The sequence below is a fragment of the Oncorhynchus mykiss genome, chromosome 13 (genome assembly GCF_057628025.1).
Source record: "Oncorhynchus mykiss isolate SJ-2025 chromosome 13, ASM5762802v1, whole genome shotgun sequence".
Taxonomy (NCBI): Eukaryota; Metazoa; Chordata; class Actinopteri; order Salmoniformes; family Salmonidae; genus Oncorhynchus; species Oncorhynchus mykiss.
In genome coordinates this window covers 7,352,501-7,372,766 of record NC_143034.1, presented here as the reverse complement: position 1 = coordinate 7,372,766, position 20,266 = coordinate 7,352,501, and the positions used below count along the sequence as shown (strand labels likewise).

At 44.2% G+C, this 20,266-nt stretch overlaps 2 protein-coding genes and 1 long non-coding RNA gene across 3 annotated transcripts in view; all 3 read right to left on the bottom strand.

The window, feature by feature from the left end:
- Positions 1-12,877, bottom strand: part of LOC118938511 (uncharacterized) — a 34,099-nt gene extending 21,222 nt beyond the window's left edge. The window contains exon 1 of the mRNA XM_090194946.1: positions 12,740-12,877. The gene's annotated coding sequence lies outside the window, so the exon portion shown is untranslated. The remainder of the gene's footprint in view (positions 1-12,739) is intronic.
- Positions 2,000-13,025, bottom strand: LOC118938510 (uncharacterized). Its single transcript, XM_090194829.1, has 3 exons — positions 12,740-13,025; positions 4,542-4,756; positions 2,000-4,054 (listed from the first exon to the last, which is right to left on the bottom strand). Exons 2-3 carry the CDS (start codon positions 4,738-4,740, stop codon positions 2,064-2,066), a joined length of 2,190 nt encoding a protein of 729 aa, XP_090050955.1. The 5' UTR covers positions 4,741-4,756; positions 12,740-13,025; the 3' UTR covers positions 2,000-2,063.
- A 5,601-nt stretch (positions 13,026-18,626) lies between these two features.
- Positions 18,627-19,462, bottom strand: LOC149978684 (uncharacterized). Its single transcript, XR_016485595.1, has 2 exons — positions 19,205-19,462; positions 18,627-18,942 (listed from the first exon to the last, which is right to left on the bottom strand). It is a non-coding gene; the product is annotated as an uncharacterized LOC149978684 (long non-coding RNA).
- Positions 19,463-20,266: the final 804 nt, after the last annotated feature.

Here is a 20,266-nt window from a genome sequence, read left to right as displayed (position 1 = left end):
CAACAACACGTCTGCCATGCTGATCCTCAACATTGGGGACCCTCATGGGGTGTGTAATTAGTTCCCTCCTGTACTCCCTTGTTCACCCGCGACTGCGTGGCCAAACAAGACTCCAAAACCATCATTAAGTTTGCTGATGACACAACAGTGATAGGCCTGATCACCGACGATAGCCTATAGGGAGGTGGTCAGAGAACTGTTAGTGTGGTGCCAAGACAACAGCCTCTCCCTCAATGTGAGCAAGACAAAGGAGCTGATCGTGGACTACAGGAAAAGCGGGCCAAACAGGCCCCCATTAACATCAATGGGGCTGTAGTGGAGCGGGTCAAGAGTTTCAAATTCCTTGGCGTCAACATGACCAACGAACTATCAGTGTCCAAACACACCAAGACAGTCGTAAGGAGGGCACAACCAAACCTTTTCCCCCCAGGAGACTGGAAAGATTTGGCATGGGTGCCCTGATCCTCAAAAAGTTCTACAGCTGCACCATGCAGTCAGTCAGGATGCTCTCCATCGCCGCCTGGTATGACAACTGCTCGGCGCTACAGAGGGTAGTGTGCACAGCCCAGTACAATCACTGGGGCCAAGCTTCCTGCAATCCAGGACCTATATACTAGGCGTGTCAGAGGAAAGCCCATAAAATTGTCCAAGACTTCATCACCCAGGTCATAGACTGTTTTCTCTGCTACCGCACGGCAAGCAGTACTGGAGCGCCAAGTCTAGGACAAAAAGGCTCCTTAACAGCTTCAAGCCATAAGACTGCTGAACAATTCATCAAATGGCCACCAGACCATTACATTGTTCGGGTAGATTAGGGCCTAATGAATTTATTTCAATTTTTTTTTTTTACCGATTTCCTTATAAGAACGGTAACTCAGTAAAATCTTAGAAATAGTTGCATGTTGTGTTAATATTTCTCCCCCCAGTATAAATACAAAATGCAAGCAGAAATAAACATTCATCAGTTATAAGGTCCTCAATCAGCTTTCTGAATGACCCCTTAGCAGCTTAGCAGCATCAAAACATCACATTTAACAACATTTTGAAGACTGTTCCACAAATAAGGTGCAAGAAGACTAAAGGCTGATGTACCGAACTCAGTAGAGACCAAAGGAGTTTCCAGAGTTAACCATCCCTGAGACCGGATGTGGTAAACAGGTTAGCTACGGTGAGACTTTTTGTAAAACGGCTTTATAAATGAAAACATAGCAATTTATTTACCTGTGTGACAGAGGGCCAACCAACTTGCTGGTAGAGAATGCAGTGATGACATCAGAGGGCCAACCAAACATTTGGTAGAGAATGCAGTGGTGACATCACAGCGGGCCAACCAACTTACTGGTAGAGAATGCAGTGGTGACATCACAGCGGGCCAACCAACTTACTGGTAGAGAATGCAGTGGTGACATCACAGAGGGCCAACCAACTTACTGGTAGAGAATGCAGTGGTGACATCACAGCAGGCCAACCAACTTACTGGTAGAGAATGCAGTGGTGACATCACAGCGGGCCAACCAACTTACTGGTAGAGAATGCAGTGGTGACATCACAGAGGGCCAACCAACTTACTGGTAGAGAATGCAGTGGTGACATCACAGAGGGCCAACCAACTTACTGGTAGAGAATGCAGTGGTGACATCACAGCGGGCCAACCAACTTACTGGTAGAGAATGCAGTGGTGACATCACAGCGGGCCAACCAACTTACTGGTAGAGAATGCAGTGGTGACATCACAGAGGGCCAACCAACTTTCTGGTAGAGAATGCAGTGGTGAGTTCTAAAACTGTCTCCCGTAATAAAGAGCAGTGCGCTATGATGAACTGCATCTAACTGCCTTAATGAAGCTGCGTTCATATACAACCCATTCGGAAAGGATTCAGACCCCTTCACTTTTTACACATTGTTACATTAGTCTTATTCTAAAAATTTATAAAAAAATGGTTTATCACAAATGGTTTATCATCACTTTTATATCCCATAATGACAAAGCAAAAACAGGTTTTTAGAAATTTTAGCAAATTTATTTAAAATAACACATTTACATAAGTATTCAGACCCTTTACTCAGTACTTTGTTGAAGCACCTTTGGCAGCGATTACAGCCTCAAGTCTTCTTGGGTATGACGCTACAAGCTTGGCACACCTGTATTTGGGGAATTTCTCCCATTCTTCTCTGCAGATCCTCTCAAGCTCTGTCAGGTTGGATGGGGAGCGTCGCTGCACAGCTATTTTCAGGTCTCTCCAGAGATTTTCGATCGGGTTCAAGTCCGGGCTCTGGCTGGGCCACTCAAGGACATTCAGAGACTTGTCACGAAGCCACTCCTGGGTTGTCTTTGCTGTGTGCTTAGGGTCGTTGTCCTGTTGGAAGGTGAACCTTTGACCCAGTCTAAGGTCCTGAGCACTCTGGAGCAGGTTTTCATCAAGGATCTCTCTGTATTTTTCTCCGTTCATCTCTCCCTCGATCCTGACTAGTCTCCCAGTCCCGGCAGCTGAAAAACATCCCCACAGCATGATGCTGCCACCACCATGCTTCACCATGGGGATGGTGATGTGACACTTGGCATTCAGGCCAAAGAGTTCAATCTTGTTTTCACCAGACCAGAGAATCTTGTTTCTCATGGTTTGAGAGTCCTTTAAGTGCCTTTTGGCGAACTCCAAGCGGGATGTCATGTTCCTTTTACTGAGGAGTGGCTTCCGTCTGGCCACTCTCCCATAAAGGCCTGATTGGTAGAGTGCTGCAGAGATGGGAGAACCTCCCAGAAGGACAACCATCTCCACAGAGGAACTTTGGAGCTTTGTCAGAGTGACCATCGGGTTCTTGGTCACCTCCCTGACCAAGGCCCTTCTCCCCAAATTGCTCAGTTTGGTCGGGCGGCCAGTTCTAGGAAGAGTCTTGGTGGTTCCAAACTTCTTCCATTTAATAATGATGGAGGCCACTGTGTTCTTGGGGACCTTCAATGCTGCAGAAATCTTTCGGTACCCTTCCCCAGATCTGTGCCTCGACACAATCCTGTCTCGGAGCTCTACGGACAATTCCTTCGACCTCGTGCCTTGTTTTTTGCTCCGACATGCACTGTCTACTACACCGCTATTGTCCTCCTTATCCTCAACTTCTTTCTTTTCTCCCTCCTCCTCTTGGTCAATTTCATTAAAAGCACAGGCAGGCTTCCCTCCAATGGATATTCTCTCATGACTTTTAAGACTTCTTAGCTGAGTGAATCCCTCCCCACACAGAGAGCAGTGGTAAGGCTTCTCCCCTGTATGTACTATTTTATGTGTAAGGCTTCCAGAATGATTGATGAAGCTCTTCCCACATTTGGAGCAGTGGTACGGCTTCTCTCCACTATGTACCATCTCATGCCTCGTGAGGTTGACTTTTACACTGAAACTTTTCCCACATGTGGCACTGTGGAATGGTTTCTCTTGAATGTGTACACTCTGATGATTCTTTAGATTACCTGAGGAACTGAAACTCTTCCCACATTGAGGACAGGGGTAACGACCACGACCAGATAGTCTTGATGTATCTGGGTCAACTACACCACTAGGTTCCTGCTCTTCCCTCTTTTCCTTATCGATTTCCTTCTCCTCATCCTCATCCTCCTCCTCCTCCTCCTCTTTGACAATCACATTGAAAGTACAGGTAGGCTTCTTTCCACTGTGTGATTTCTTATGAGTTTTCAGGTCTCCTGCTCGATTGAAACACTTCCCACAAAGAGAGCAGTGGTAAGGTTTCTCCCATGTATGTAGTCGCTGGTGTTCCTTAAGGCTTCCTGAGTGATTGAAGCTCTTCCAACACGTGGTGCTGTGGTAAGGCTTCTCTCCACTATGTACTCTCTCATGTCTCTTAAGGTTTACTTTCTCACTGAAACTCTTCCCACATGTTGAGCAGTCGAAAGGTTTCTCTCCAGTGTGTACTCTTTGATGATTCTTTAGATGAGTTGAGGAACTGAAACACTTTCCACACTGAGGACAGGGGTAACTCCCACAACCAGATGGTAGTATTGATGCTGTGGAACTGGGCTTGTTGACTGAGTCTGGGTTGGGGCTCTCTCCTGTAAGAATATGAACAGATATAGGATAAGAAACAGACAGAGAGAAACAAAGTATTTAAGTTTAATAATGCAGGATTCAGTCATTAGAATTAACAGTGTATTGAAATAAATACTTTGCAATGGGCTTGTTGCATCACACATAGATAACACAATTGTTGAATTACGATGCATTGCACATTGGTCTGTAGACATTTTTGTTTTGGCACTCGCCTTCCCACATACAGAAGCCCGAGGGTTTATACTACAAACCATAATCAATGAGTTAGCCTGCTAAATTGCCCAAATATTAATAAATAACTTCTTTTTTTAAAGATATGATAGACATTGTCATGGCCTAATTAACTCAACAACCAAAAACCTAAGTTTACATTTCTTAATGAACCAGAAAACCAATAGCTATTTTGAGTTGTTTATCAAAGTTAGCTGACCAACTCATTGCTTTGTAGTTTACCTCTCTGAACCAAAGAGGATGTTAGCCTGAATTTACCTGGGTCAACCGAGTCCCTGTCATCCTCTCGCTCTTCCTCCTCCCCCTCATTGATTTCTCTCTCCTCCTCCTCCTCTTTGACAATCACATTGAATTCCACTGTTTGATTGCAGTCCCCCAGCTTCACCAACAGCAACTCTGGAGCCCTCTGTGAGCTTCTCTGGGCTGGAACACCCCATCCAGAACCCGGGCCAGACATGGTAAGTTGGGTAGATCTAAAAAATAAAAATAAAAAAAATACATAAAAAGAGGAGACCGAAAGAGTTCAGTGTGAGACTTTCAAACCTTTGATCGTGGTATAGCTCTGGAAAAGACAAAAATGTATCTAAGCGAGTTAACTGATGGAAAATGATTTAATCCGACTTCAGGCACACTAGATCACAATAGATAGATATGTTTTGATTTGATTTGATTTGTTTGCTCGGAAGAGGTGGTTTTAAGTTAAAGGACCCCTCCAGAGGAAGTTGCTACCACTATTTTGATATAATTCCGCTGACAAAAAATACCCACAGCATGATGCTGTCACCACGCTTCCCTGTAGAGATGGTACTGGCCAGGTGATGAGCGGTGGCTAGTTTCCTCCCGACATGACGCTTGGCATTCAGGCCAAATAGTTTAATTTTGGTTTCATCAGACCAGACAATCTGGTTAGGTCAGAGTCCTTTAGGTGCCTTTTGGCAAACTCCAAGCGGGCTGTCATGTGCCTTATACTGAGGAGTGGCTTTCATCTGGCCACTCTACCGGAAAGGCTTGATTGGTAGAGTGCTGCAGAGATGGGAGAACTTTCCAGAAGGACAACCATCTCCACAGAGGAACTCTGGAGGTCTGTCAGAGTGCCCATCGGGCTCTTGGTCACCTGGCCGGGCGGCCAGCTCTAGGAAGAGTCTTGGTGGTTCCAATCTTCTTCCATTTAAGGATGATGGAGGCCACTGTGTTCTCGGGAACCTTCAATGTGGCAGAAATGTTTTGGTACCCTTCCCCAGATCTGTGCCTGGACACAATCCTGTCTAGGAGCTCTACGGACAATTCCTTCCACCTCATGGCTAGGTTTTTGCTATGACATGCATACTGTGGGACCGTATATAGACAGGTGTGTGCTTTTCCAAATCATGTCCAATCAATTGAATTTACCACAGGTGGACAACAATCAAGTTGTAGAAACATCTCAAGCGTGATCAATGGAATCAGGATGCACTTGGGCTCAATATCGAGTCTCATAGGAAAAGGTCTGAATACTTAAGTAAATAAGGTATGTTTTACTTTTAATGGGGGGGGGGGGGGGGGGGAGTATTTAATCCATTTTAGAATGAGGCTGTAACATAACAAAATGTGGAAAAATTCAGGGGGTCTGAATACTTTCTGAATGCACTGTATCATGGTGTACAAGACTCTGATTCACACCTGTCTGAGTGGACAAATGGTGTGGATGGTACAGTCCCATCAGTCGAAGACAGTGGTTCCCAAACTTTTTATAGTCCCGTACACCTTCAAACATTCAACCTCCAGCTGCGTACCCCCTCTAGCACCAGGGTCAGCGCACACTCAAATGCTTTTTGCCATCATTGTATGCCTGCCACACACACACTAAATGTTTTAAACATAAGAATGAGTGCGTTTTTGTCACAACCCAGCTTGTGGGAAGTGACCAAGATCTCTTATAGGACCAGGGCACAAATAATAATAATCAATCAATTTATTTAACCATCTTACATATAAAACCTTATTTGTTCATGAGAAGGATGTGCTTAAAAGGATACACATAACTATGCAATGTTGGGTTGTATTGTAGAGAGTTCAGTCCTAAATCATTTTCCAGTCTGTGCCTGTATTTTGTTCTCATGCTAGTGAGGGCCGAGAATCCACTCTCACATAGGTACGTGGTTGCAACGGGCATCCGTGTCTTAACAGTGCGATTTGCCAAGAGCCCCCATAAACCTAACAGACGTGCCAGGCCCGCCACCTCCGTTGACTCATCCAGCTGTAACGCATAGAATTCACTGGCATTTATGTGAAGTAGTAATGGTTTGAAATCATCTCCTGCCGTGTCACTGATGGGTCGTGAAACAGTGTTTGATGGAGGCATTGTCTGTATATATTTTTTTTGAGTCCTTTTCCTCCAGCATTGTCCCAGCAGCAGGAAGAATGAAGTCCTTCACAATAGTATGGGGCTTGTCTGTCCTATCCACTCAGTAGCTCACCATATAAGACACTTCTAGCACCTTCTTATTAAAATGGTATCTGTTGCTTTTATACATGTCTTACTACTCGAAAACTGTCTTTATTCTCGCTCAAAAAACTCCCGTGGCTTATTTTTCAAATGGTCATGTTTCATTTTTAAATGTCTGCGCAAGAGTGCGCTAGAGAGTAACGGTTAATGTGATTGGATGAGTAGCGGTTATTGTGATTGGATGAGTAACGGTTATTGTGATTGGATGTTAATTATTTACCTGTATATTTGACATTGTGTTGTTATTTCGCTGAACACTAGATGGTTTAATAACATTTTTGGCAGTGAAACGAGGCTACTCAGGCGAGAAACAAATCTCGTCCAAATGTATAGCCCCGTTGGAAATATAAATGTACAGTTGTTTAAAAAAAAAAAAATGTGAATCACATTTGTATTTGGCGTACCCCCGACAGCGTTGCGCGTACCCCTTGAGGAGACAAGGAAACAGCCCTTGCTTTAATTGTCTAAGAAAATTGAGGGAGGAAACCAATAGGGAATGTTTATCCTAAACAAAATGGGGGATTTTGCGAACATTACTGTTCAGTCAGAAATGGCTAAAATTATGTCGCAGTTTAAGCCACACGGACAGCGCGATAAACACTATGTTCTGTGGTGGTCACTGCCGCAGGGAGGAGAGACAACAGGGGCTAGTCTCACTTGCAATCTTTTTACATTTTTTTTTAAAACACAGTACAGCAAGTCGGAGCCTGGCTCACCACATTCAAAAAATTGCTGGTTGGACTCCCTCTAGTAATTTGTGTGTGTTCATTATTTAATCAAACAGTGTGCTTAAAGCATCAGACAAGCTAAATGAATATAGATGATTTGATTAAAACACATAGGATGTGTCCGTCTATACATGGAAAAGTTAAAAGAACAGGCAACTCTGGGTCGACCAAGATTTTTACTTTAAATTGTTATTTTAGTCGGAGACGGTCCTAGATTTCAGTAAAGTCACATTATTACTTTATGAAGTTATTTCAGTTCTTTAGGCTTTTTCATACCACTATATTCAACAGTTATTTAGGCTTTATCATGCCACCGATGTAGCGTTTTCACTGCCATTTGCTTCACGACTGACATTTAGACCAGCGATGACAGCGAGTCTGACAGCAAAGTGGGTCTACAAGGATTTCATACTGAGGAAAGCCGTATTGCATGCTCAAAAAATGTGCTGGTTCTCATGCCTGCTCAAAAAAAAATGCCAACAGACTGTGGGGTTAACTTGGAAAAGTACTCTAGTAGAGGCTGTGAACAAGCGATTCGGTGGCATTCTCTCTGAGCCTCTTTACTGTGTCGCCACCATGCTCGATGCTAGGTACAAGACCCGCTACTTCGATGCAGACAAGAAACAGGGTTTACGTGAAATGTTAGACACAGCTGGAAAAGATGGAAACAGACACAGTGACAGTGACGCACCGAGGAAGAGAGGCCACGGACAGACAGAGCTGAAACTTTACTGCTTGACATGTATGATGAAATCCCGGTTGAGAATTAAACGACTGAACGAAACAGCACAGCAAGTAAATGAAATAATTAGGTTTTGATTATGTTTTACTGGTAATGGGGACACACGTAAACGCCCCAAAAATAACGTACTGTGTGCGTTTCAACTATTTAACAACTCATATAGTTCAAAGGCCGCAATTTAAAAAAATAAATCGGTATATATTTTTTTTTAAGGCAAGGAAAATATTGGATATTGTCCAAAAAAATGTAATATCGGTGCATCCCTAATCAAAACCATAGAAAACTTCCCAATGGCAGCCTAAAAAAAAGTAGCTGAATTTGTCGCTAGACTAAAATCAAGAAAAATAACGAGGGGTCAACAAACTCTAAATGCAGCAACAGAGTCCCTAACTTGCCAACAGCTTCCGCATCGCGCAGAACGTCTTTGATATTCAGAAAAGTTGGGTCTAACAAGAAAAATGATTGGACCTTCCTTAGAACGTCTTGGTTCTGTTAACTGACTGACTGGGTCCACAGACAGACAATGCTCTTGATCAATCAACCATCCCTTAAGCTTGCCATATGCTTCCCAGTAGAAACTATTTGCCCTTATATTTTGATGACATTTTTGTTCGTTTTTGGTGTTCGTATGTTTTTTTTTCTTCTTTTGACTGTTCGAGCGCACACAATTTTCTTGAGGCAAGCTGAAGTCTAGTATCCAAAGTCTACACCCCTGTCTGTGATTGGTCAACTGTGGGGAAGGTTTGTTGTCATTCAACGACAGACTCATTTTAATGCAAATTCAAATGAAATACTGCTCCAAACCATCGTAGTTAGATGTAAAATTGCACGACTAAAACCCCAGTGAAAAAAACTCAAATTAAACTTTGGGTCAAACTCTTCCGTTTTGTATGCTATGGACTTTAGTTTGTAGGCCGGACCCTGGTTTTACGGACACACAATCGATTATGTACGGTGCAATATTTATGTCCAATATGAAACAAGTGGATTTAAGATGATTAGCGTCTCTTTAATATGACCTCTTTTAATAAAATTGCTATAGTTAACTTTTACAAGTTTTGTTTGAGCTGCAAAAGTGTAATTGAAAACAATATTGGTATTGTTGAATTCGATTTTCATAATAGCAAACTAGGACTGCTGGTTTGGTTAGCTAAACAAGCAAGTCTGTTTGGTTACCACAGCAACTACTGTAGCCATCTAGAAAAACTTGCTAGCTACTTCAGTGGATGTTGAACACATTTCTACCGGCAAATGGTGTTAAATTATAGCCATGGTATGAGAGGGATAATCAACGCAGGGCTCTATGGGTTCTCTGGAAAATAGGTCAGTTTTATCAGTTCCCGAAAAACACCTTCCACGTCACTCATTATTTTCCATAGACATAACCCTCGTTGATTATCCCTTAAGTACACCGTGGGTATGATAAGACCGATATTTTTACTGGTCTAATTACTTTGGTAACCAGTTTATAATAGCATAAGTTTTTTTTTTATACCTTTATTTAACCAGGCAAGTCAGTTCTTATTAACAATGACGGCCAAACCCAGACGACGCTGGGCCAATTGTGCGACGCCCTATGGGACTCCCAATCACGGACGATTGTGATACAGCTGGATTCGAACCAGGGTGTCTGTAGTTGCGCGTCTAGCACTGAGATGCAGTGCCTTGGATCACTGCGCCACTCCGGAGCCCATGGCCAAGGGCTGTGTCCAGGTAGCCGACTCCGACTCCCTGCGGTTGGAGCCGACACTGACTCCCTGCGGTTGGAGCCGACACTGACTCCCTGCGGTTGGAGCCGACACTGACTCCCTGCGGTTGGAGCCGACACTGACTCCCTGCGGTTGGAGCCGACAAATCAAATCAAATCAAATTTTATTTGTCACATACACATGGTTAGCAGATGTTAATGCGAGTGTAGCGAAATGCTTGTGCTTCTAGTTCCGACAATGCAGTAATAACAAGTAATCTAACTAACAATTCCAAAACTACTGTCTTGTACACAGTGTAAGGGGATAAAGAATATGTACATAAGGATATATGAATGAGTGATGGTACAGAGCAGCATAGGCAAGATACAGTAGATGGTATCGGGTACAGTATGTACAAATGAGATGAGTATGTAAACAAAGTGGCATAGTATAGTATAAAGTGGCTAGTGATACATGTATTACATAAGGATACCGTCGATGATATAGAGTACAGTATATACGTATGCGTATGAGATGAATAATGTAGGGTAAGTAACATTTATATAAGGTAGCATTGTTTAAAGTGGCTAGTGATATATTTACATCATTTCCCATCAATTCCCATTATTAAAGTGGCTGGAGTTGAGTCAGTGTCAGTGTGTTGGCAGCAGCCACTCAGTGTTAGTGGTGGCTGTTTAACAGTCTGATGGCCTTGAGATAGAAGCTGTTTTTCAGTCTCTCGGTCCCAGCTTTGATGCACCTGTACTGACCTCGCCTTCTGGATGATAGCGGGGTGAACAGGCAGTGGCTCGGGTGGTTGATGTCCTTGATGATCTTTATGGCCTTCCTGTGACATCGGGTGGTGTAGGTGTCCTGGAGGGCAGGTAGTTTGCCCCCGGTGATGCGTTGTGCAGACCTCACTACCCTCTGGAGAGCCTTACGGTTGAGGGCGGTGCAGTTGCCATACCAGGCGGTGATACAGCCCGCCAGGATGCTCTCGATTGTGCATCTGTAGAAGTTTGTGAGTGCTTTTGGTGACAAGCCGAATTTCTTCAGCCTCCTGAGGTTGAAGAGGCGCTGCTGCGCCTTCTTCACGATGCTGTCTGTGTGAGTGGACCAATTCAGTTTGTCTGTGATGTGTATGCCCTGCGGTTGGAGCCGACACTGACTCCCCCTGCGGTTGGAGCCGACTCCCCGCGGTTGGAGTCGACTCTCCCCGCGGTTGGAGTCGACTCTCCCGCGGTTGGAGCCGACTCTCCCCGCGGTTGGAGCCGACTCCCCCCGCGGTTGGAGCCGACTCCCCCCGCGGTTGGAGCCGACTCCCCCCGCGGTTGGAGCCGACTCCCCCCGCGGTTGGAGCCGACTCCCCCCGCGGTTGGAGCCGACTCCCCCCGCGGTTGGAGCCGACTCCCCCCGCGGTTGGAGCCGACTCCCCCCGCGGTTGGAGCCGACTCCCCCCGCGGTTGGAGCCGACTCCCCCTGCGGTAGGAGTCGACTCTTGCTCGACTCCCAAAACACGCTTTAATGCATATTTAGGGCTAATTAAACTGATGCATTTGGCAATGTTCAACTTCAATACACTGGCACCATGAAGAATAGCTCAACCAGTCATTGACAGCCTAATATATACTTTTGGTGAATTTATGATGCATTTCTAGACGAGACAGATAACCAAGATATAGCCTATGTGCACGGTTGTGTCTGCCCCGATCCTCTGTCTAACTCGCTGGCTCTTCTTTCTCTTCACTATGAAAAACACTAGAGTGTGTTTAGAGTGTGTCGATAGCCCCTACTTTAGTGAACTTGTGCAAATACAGTATTGCGATAGCCTACTTCTTTTGATTACCAATGCATGGTTCTGGCTGTGCCCCCTCCCATCTCTTTCTCTCCCCCTCGCTCTTTCTTTGCTGTGAGTTTGTTTTCAAAGTAGACTACAGCAAATAGATTCCTTAAGGAGTTTAGTGGAATCGAAGCTTAACAAGGAATAGATTCGACTCCCCACCAATATATCCAGGCACGCCACGTGGCGCATAAGAACAGCCCTTAGCGGTGGTATATTTGCCATATACCACACCTCCTCTGGCCTTATTGCATAAGTATACATGACGACTCTCTTATTCTGAAGGATTCCAAACAAAAACCGTGACCCGGAAGAAATTTAGTTATTCTTCAAATCAAATTTTATTGGTCACATACACATATTTATCAGATGTTATTTTGAGTGTAGCGAAACGCTTGTGTGCCTGCTTCACAGCGCCAATATTTTGATAGAAACAATACAATTACTACAAGTTGTCGACATAACGTTATCATGCAAATTAAGAAATTGTGATAAACGGTTCAGGGATTAGCTGTTTTCATAACAGATAGCAAGAGTTTAGCAACGGTTAACCCAGCCAATTTAGCTACCTAGTGGTTCAGATTAACGTTGCTGTAGTTAAGACATTTTGTTTAGCTATATGTGGCTACATGAGCTGGCGGTTGCTGGTTAGCTAATTAGCTAATTCCTCGCCACAGTCAGTTTACTCACAATGAGACGACAGATGGCTAACTATTAAGTAAAAGTCACTTCAACCGTTACCCCGAAATGATGTTAGTTTGTTAGCTAGCTATCGACACAAACCGGTTGGACGGGAGATGTGTAGCTAGCTAACTAACAAGTGGCTTATCGCTAAAAGCTAAATTTAGCTAGCTGGGGGAACAACAAAGCCAGGCCGCGGCAACCACTGCCGTTTAATCATGTAATGCGTTAGTTTTACAGACCGTGCTACAAGCTCACGTTTAACATGTTTTTGAAATTAGCAATAGGTTACCTTGATTTCCTGTAGCTAATTATTTAGCCGAGAATAACTTGATGAAATGGCGAGGTCTTGTAGAGCAAACGGAAACATTCCTCCACTTCCCGAGTGCGTTTGGTCTGGTTGATGAGATGCGGCAGAAAATGTTCGTGAGCGTCGTATCAGCGTAAGAGTCGTGCTTCTGGCGGAAATGCGTCTTCTTCTTCGGTGTGGTTTAACGGCGTTTGGCATCCAATACATGTTGCATTACCGCCACCATCTAGACTGGAGTAGAACTCCCTTATAGTTTGTTTGAAAAAAATACATGAACAAATACCCTACCATATAACACTCACAATTTATATATATATATTTTTTTAAATAACACCACCCAACTCCACTATTTACATCTGATGGGACACCACTTAACACACCCTATAACTCTTCTGATGTCAAGTCTCACACACCCAAATACCTCTCTGCAGCTGCCACAACTTAAATGTTCTGCGACTTTACGCTCCATCCCTGCAGTACAGTTAATAACCATTGCTATAAATACTAAAAATCCAATCTTACTGAAACATAACACTCCTCGGCCTATCCCTCTGTACTGGTACAGATCTACTACTTGCACCACTCTTCGCAGGATTCCTCCCCATTGACCCATCTTCCTCTATTTTCTTCATTGCCTCAGCATACAACTGCTGCACTAATCTAACCCTGGAAACCTCAACCTGCCTCTCTCGCACGGGACATTTCTGATCCCCAGACACACCTACAATTAACACATACCACTACTTTCCCCAATTCTACAAATTCCTTTGTCTCATGCCCGTCTGCACACTTCTCACACCTAGGAACCTCCCTCCTACACACTGCTGCCACATGCCCATAAGCTTGACACCTGTAACAACATAATGTATTCGGCACAAAAGCTTGTACAGGATAACTTGTATATCCTAACATCACTTTGTCGGGCAAAGAATCAATATCCAAACTCAAAAGAATAGACAATGACTTTTGTTTCACCACTCACACCACCCTGTCTACGTCGCCAAATGAAAAGCATCACAAACACCGGGAATCTTCCCTTCAATTGGTCCACTTTTACATTTACTGCTACCCCAGTAATCACTCCTTTCAATGGCGCCCTTTTCTTGAGCTCAAAACAATTCACATTTCTTGCCCCCACTCACTTAACGCCTTAACGCCTTCTCACTCTGACCAGCAGAAACCCAACAATTATCACAAGACCACTTCCGGTTACCCACAGCACCCAACTCATGACATAACAACACACTCATATTGTTTACTTTGGATGTCAATTAGAGGTCTTCATATACCCGAGACCCGGGCCCATTCTGGTCTGAAATTCTAACCTGTCCCTCGGGTCCTGTTTGATTGTCATCGGATCTCGGGTCTACGTAACCACATCTGATAGATCCGAATGGACCCAACCGTGGCTCTGCATAGTCTATAGCCTATATATTTTACGCTAATCAGGTGAAATGATTGACTTATAGAAGGCCTAGCCAACAAAGACCTTCTACTGATTTGAATTATGTATAAAAAAATATTTACCACTGGAGTCTATGGACTTATTTTGTGGGCCCATGGTCAAATGTAGTGCACTACAGACTAGGGCCCATGGTCAAATGTAGTGCACTACAGAATAGGGCCCATGGTCAAATGTAGTGCACTACAGACTAGGGCCCATGGTCAAATGTAGTGCACTACAGAATAGGGCCCATGGTCAAATGTAGTGCACTACAGACTAGGGCCCATGGTCAAATGTAGTGCACTACAGAATAGGGCCCATGGTCAAATGTAGTGCACTACAGACTAGGGCCCATGGTCAAATGTAGTGCACTACAGACTATGGCCCATGGTCAAATGTAGTGCACTACAGACTAGGGCCCATGGTCAAATGTAGTGCACTACAGAATAGGGCCCATGGTCAAATGTAGTGCACTACAGAATAGGGCCCATGGTCAAATGTAGTGCACTACAGACTAGGGCCCATGGTCAAATGTAGTGCACTACAGAATAGGGCCCATGGTCAAATGTAGTGCACTACAGAATAGGGCCCATGGTCAAATGTAGTGCACTACAGAATAGGGCCCATGGTCAAATGTAGTGCACTACAGAATAGGGCCCATGGTCAAATGTAGTGCACTACAGAATAGGGCCCATGGTCAAATGTAGTGCACTACAGAATAGGGCCCATGGTCAAATGTAGTGCACTACAGAATAGGGCCCATGGTCAAATGTAGTGCACTACAGAATAGGGCCCATGGTCAAATGTAGTGCACTACAGACTATGGCCCATGGTCAAATGTAGTGCACTACAGAATAGGGCCCATGGTCAAATGTAGTGCACTACAGACTAGGGCCCATGGTCAAATGTAGTGCACTACAGAATAGGGCCCATGGTCAAATGTAGTGCACTACAGAATAGGGCCCATGGTCAAATGTAGTGCACTACAGAATAGGGCCCATGGTCAAATGTAGTGCACTACAGAATAGGGCCCATGGTCAAATGTAGTGCACTACAGAATAGGGCCCATGGTCAAATGTAGTGCACTACAGAATAGGGCCCATGGTCAAATGTAGTGCACTACAGAATAGGGCCCATGGTCAAATGTAGTGCACTACAGAATAGGGCCCATGGTCAAATGTAGTGCACTACAGACTATGGCCCATGGTCAAATGTAGTGCACTACAGAATAGGGCCCATGGTCAAATGTAGTGCACTACAGACTATGGCCCATGGTCAAATGTAGTGCACTACAGACTATGGCCCATGGTCAAATGTAGTGCACTACAGACTATGGCCCATGGTCAAATGTAGTGCACTACAGACTATGGCCCATGGTCAAATGTAGTGCACTACAGAATAGGGCCCATGGTCAAATGTAGTGCACTACAGACTAGGGCCCATGGTCAAATGTAGTGCACTACAGACTATGGCCCATGGTCAAATGTAGTGCACTACAGAATAGGGCCCATGGTCAAATGTAGTGCACTACAGAATAGGGCCCATGGTCAAATGTAGTGCACTACAGAATAGGGCCCATGGTCAAATGTAGTGCACTACAGAGGGAATAGTGCACCATTTGGGACACTCAGCCCCCAGTATATACTATATATAGACTCAGCCCCAGTATATACTATATATAGACTCAGCCCCAGTATATACTATATATAGACTCAGCCCCCAGTATATACAATATAAAGACACAGCCCCCAGTATATACTATATATAGACTCAGCCCCAGTATATACTATATATAGACTCAGCCCCAGTATATACTATATATAGACTCAGCCCCCAGTATATACAATATAAAGACACAGCCCCCAGTATATACTATATATAGACTCAGCCCCCAGTATATACTATATATAGACTCAGCCCCCAGTATATACTGCATATAGACTCAGCCCCCAGTATATACTATATATAGACTCAGCCCCCAGTATATACTATATATAGACTCAGCCCCCAGTATATACTATATATAGACTCAGCCCCCAGTATATACTATATATAGACTCAGCCCCAGTATATACTATATAAAGACACAGCCCCAGTATATACTATATAAAGACACAGCCCCAGTATATACTATATAAAGACACAGCCCAAGCCTTCTCAGATGCTGTACTGCTCATTTAAACAGGAAGGCTCCAGGGCAGGTTTTATTTTGGACAAACTTATCAACGACCTTGTCGTGAAAGTCTGACCTGAGTGCTTGAATGAAGTCCTTCTCAACAGGAAGCATTTAGCCTGCCGTTGTTCTGTTGCCAAGCGACCGCGGAACCCGAGGTGTTCCGAGAACACGGCAACGCCTGGATTCTTTTCAGAGTGGGGAACCTTCTGTCAGACTCGGCGGTCTGCATGGGAGTGGTGAGGATGATTTTGAGAAGAGAGACCGTCTCTGACAAAACATCCTGGAGGTTGAGCTCGCTGATTGTTTTCAGTAATGACAGAGCTGTTGTACCCCTGTGGAGCGCCGTGTGTTGGTACAGAGAGGTCAATTCATCCTTCAGCTTCGTCACATGCCTTCCTCATGACCGCTGCAGTTCTCTGCGTCTCTCTTGTCGTTGTCCGACGCGGGGCCAACGTGTGCTGTGGCCTCAGCTCTCCCCTGTTGGGCTTGAACGAACTTCTCGAAACTATCAACTGCCTGTTCGATGTCCGCCACGACAACGTCCCTTTTGTGTATGTTGACAGTGAGAACATCCACCTCTTGCATGACCAAATAGAACAATTCCCGTAGTTGTAGGAACGTGGGGTCCCTGAGTTTGGCTGACAGGCCGTAAGCCTCTCTGATAGAGTCCTGGTCCCACATCGGCTGTGTCCTAATATCCTCCACACACTTCTGAAGAGCAATGCGATTCTCCCAAACCACACTGACCGTTTCTCGCTCACAGTTCCACCCTGCAGCTGTAGCTCTCTTTGGCTGATCTTTGAAGAAAGTTTCAAAACAAAGACAAATCCGCAAAAAAAAAACACATTTGAGTTGGTTCGCTGTCGCCGAGCAGATCTGCTGGAGTGTGACGCGTAGCGGGTGAGCGTAGCAGGGCACAGAGTTAGCGCTGGGATAGGTGCGTTTCAGGTGAGTGTCCAGGTCGCGTACGTTCAGCCCCGTCGTACGTCTGACCAATCAGCTTGCGCTCCAGATTCAGTGGCTCCAGCGAGTCCTTGACTGCCTTGGGTGAGACCGGCGGCCGTTTTATCCTTTAGGTCCACAAACTCCCAAAACCTCTCCGTGACAGTATTGTCTGGAAGCGTAGCACGACAGAGACCTGCTGTGGCGTACTGGAGTAGATTGTTAGCCCAAGAAGCTGATCTTGGGCCAGTATGGCATTTTCCACACTAATGGTCACAGTTGGGATTGGGGAAGCTGATCCTAGATCTGTAGCTAGGGGCAATATCACCCTGGAGGAGGAATAAAGGGAACGAAGTCTAACCTGTGGTTTCCATATGTTGGATAATGTTCCATTTATTCCATTCCAACCATTACACGCTGTCGTACACGTCGATCCAGAGCATCCCAAACATGCTCAATGAGTATGCAGGCCATGGAAGAACTGGGACATTTTCAGCTTCCAGGAATTGTGTACAGATCGTTGCGACATGGGGCCTTGTATTATCATGCTTAAACATGAGGTGATGGCAGTGGATGAATGGCACGACAACGGGCCTCAGGATCTCATCACCAAACACCAACTGACGTCTTTCGTCGTTTTCTCAGTTGGTCATTTCCTTAAAACTGGTAAAACGGATGACATCTTGCATAGGACCAGTCTTTCCACTGTTTTGGAGTTATGGTGCTTCCTCCCCGGTCCCTAAACGAAACAGACAACTTTACTGGTGTTAACTGTTTTGTTCTAGGATGTAGTGTCCCGTAGTGTTTTGTTCTAGGACGCCAACCAGACTCGTCTGAAGGTAGCCCGGTACCAGTTACAGTAAATGAATGGAAGTACGTACAGAAATAGTCTAGTGACAAAAACATGGGTCCAAACATGTACAATTATAAAAGGATTGTTGTCTGTTTTTCCGTCTGAATCTGTTATTTTATGCATTGTATTTCTATGGGCTAAAAGCAGTAAGGGCCAAATTCAATGTTTCATCAAATAATTATTATTTTATATATATTTTTTTATACCTAAATCAAAAGAGCTAAATGATGCTTGGTATGACCAGCTTACTTTGCAGTTCTTACGTAAAGGGATTCCCCCACGAGTTACCTATTTCCGCTGCTTTGCAGAGCTAGCAGAGCTAGCAGTGAACAGACACGTCATGAGTCAAGCCTTTTATGTCGCTTTCCAGTTCTAGGCTGCAGGGAGAGAGAGAGAGAGGCAGAAGGCAGAACTCCACCTAACTAGATTCAATGAATGGAATCACTTTGGGTAATGTTTAGGTCACAACTGTATTATTTTGTCATTGACATCTCTCCATACCCCACATCCAACCTAACTGACCTGGAGGAGCCATATCAGCATTTCTCTCCTCTTCGACTTGGACCTCTCTCTTCTCCCCCTCTTCCTTATCTTCTTTGATTTCCGCTCTTTTCTTATTTAACATCTCCCTTCTCCTCCTTTTTGACAATCACACTGAGTTCCAGTGTTTGACCGCAGTCCTCCAGCTTCACTGACACCACTTCTGGACCAGGCTGTGAGCTTCTCTGGACTGGAACGCCACAGCCAGAACCCGGTTCAGACATGGTGGGCTAGAGGTGGGTCAGTATAAAAGGTCAGTTTAAAAAACAAACAGGTTATACCACATTTGGGAAAGGGGTGCAATGTGAACATGTGTACGCTGATGTGGTGGTAAACATAGCAAGCTAGCTTACACTTGAGAAATTTAACAGATACTCTTATCCAGAGCAACATACGAGTGTATAACTTTGCGTAGTCAAAAGCAATAGCTAAATACTATATTATGGACAAAAAACACGATGCATAGTGTTAGCTAGCTAGAAAGATACCAACCTATTGAGCTGCCGTCACTTTCCAACCCAAGACACTGGCTAGTGTAACGTTAGCTAGCTTACAAGCTAGGATAACAAACACTCAAGAGTTTGTCCGAGACATGCGTTATTTAAATAACTCATTAAAGTTCAAACGGAAAATGTAAAACACATTTAAACGAATTTCCTAGCTACCTGAAATAATTTGTTTGTTTGGGATGAGAATATCGGTGGAAAACTATTTGACGCCAGCTAAGCAATTACTTCCGGGTGACGTCATTTTGTGTTGAAAAATCCTTCAACATAAGAGTCGTGACCTGTAAACCGTGTGTAAATGGGTTATGAAGGCGAAATAAACGATTGGAAATATATGCACAATTATAATCCTATCGTATACTAGTTATCAAACATGTATTTCTCCACTTATGATCAGCTCTGTGTTTAGCCTTCTCCTATTATTTTGGAATCGCCTACTATTCAACACACTAACAGACATATTTATGTATTTAACCTTTATTTAACTGGGCAAGTCAGTTAATTAACAACTAATTCTTATTTACAATGACGGCCTACCAAAAGGCCTCCTGCGGGGATGGGGGCTGAGATTCAAAATAAAAATAAATTACATAAAAATATAGGACAAAAACACACATCACAACAAGAGACAACACAACACTACCTAAAGAGAGACCTAAAGATGGCAGCATAGCATGGCAGCAAGACACGACAACAACATGGTAGCAACACAACAAAGTAGCAGCAGAAAACAGGGTACAAACATTGTTGGGCACAGACAACAGCACAAAGGGCAGGAAGGTAGAGACACAATACATCACACGAAGCAGCACATATCACACAAAGTATCTGATACTTTAGTGTGTATGTAGGTAGCCTCCTCCTATTCAACTCATTAGCAGACATAGTATCTGATACTTTAGTGTGTATGTAGGTAGCCTCCTATTCAACTCATTAGCAGACATAGTATCTGATACTTTAGTGTGTATGTAGGTAGCCTCCTCCTATTTATTTTTATTTTTTTATTTTACCTTTATTTAACCAGGTAGGCAAGTTGAGAACAAGTTCT

Bases quoted from the DNA above. Each gene is read 5' to 3' on its own strand.
- LOC118938510 (XM_090194829.1), bottom strand. From the start codon at position 4,740: ATGTCTGGCCCGGGTTCTGGATGGGGTGTTCCAGCCCAGAGAAGCTCA. The intron at 4,055-4,541 runs GTAAATTCAGGC...ATATTCTTACAG, and splicing joins CAGGGACTCGGTTGACCCAG to GAGAGAGCCCCAACCCAGAC.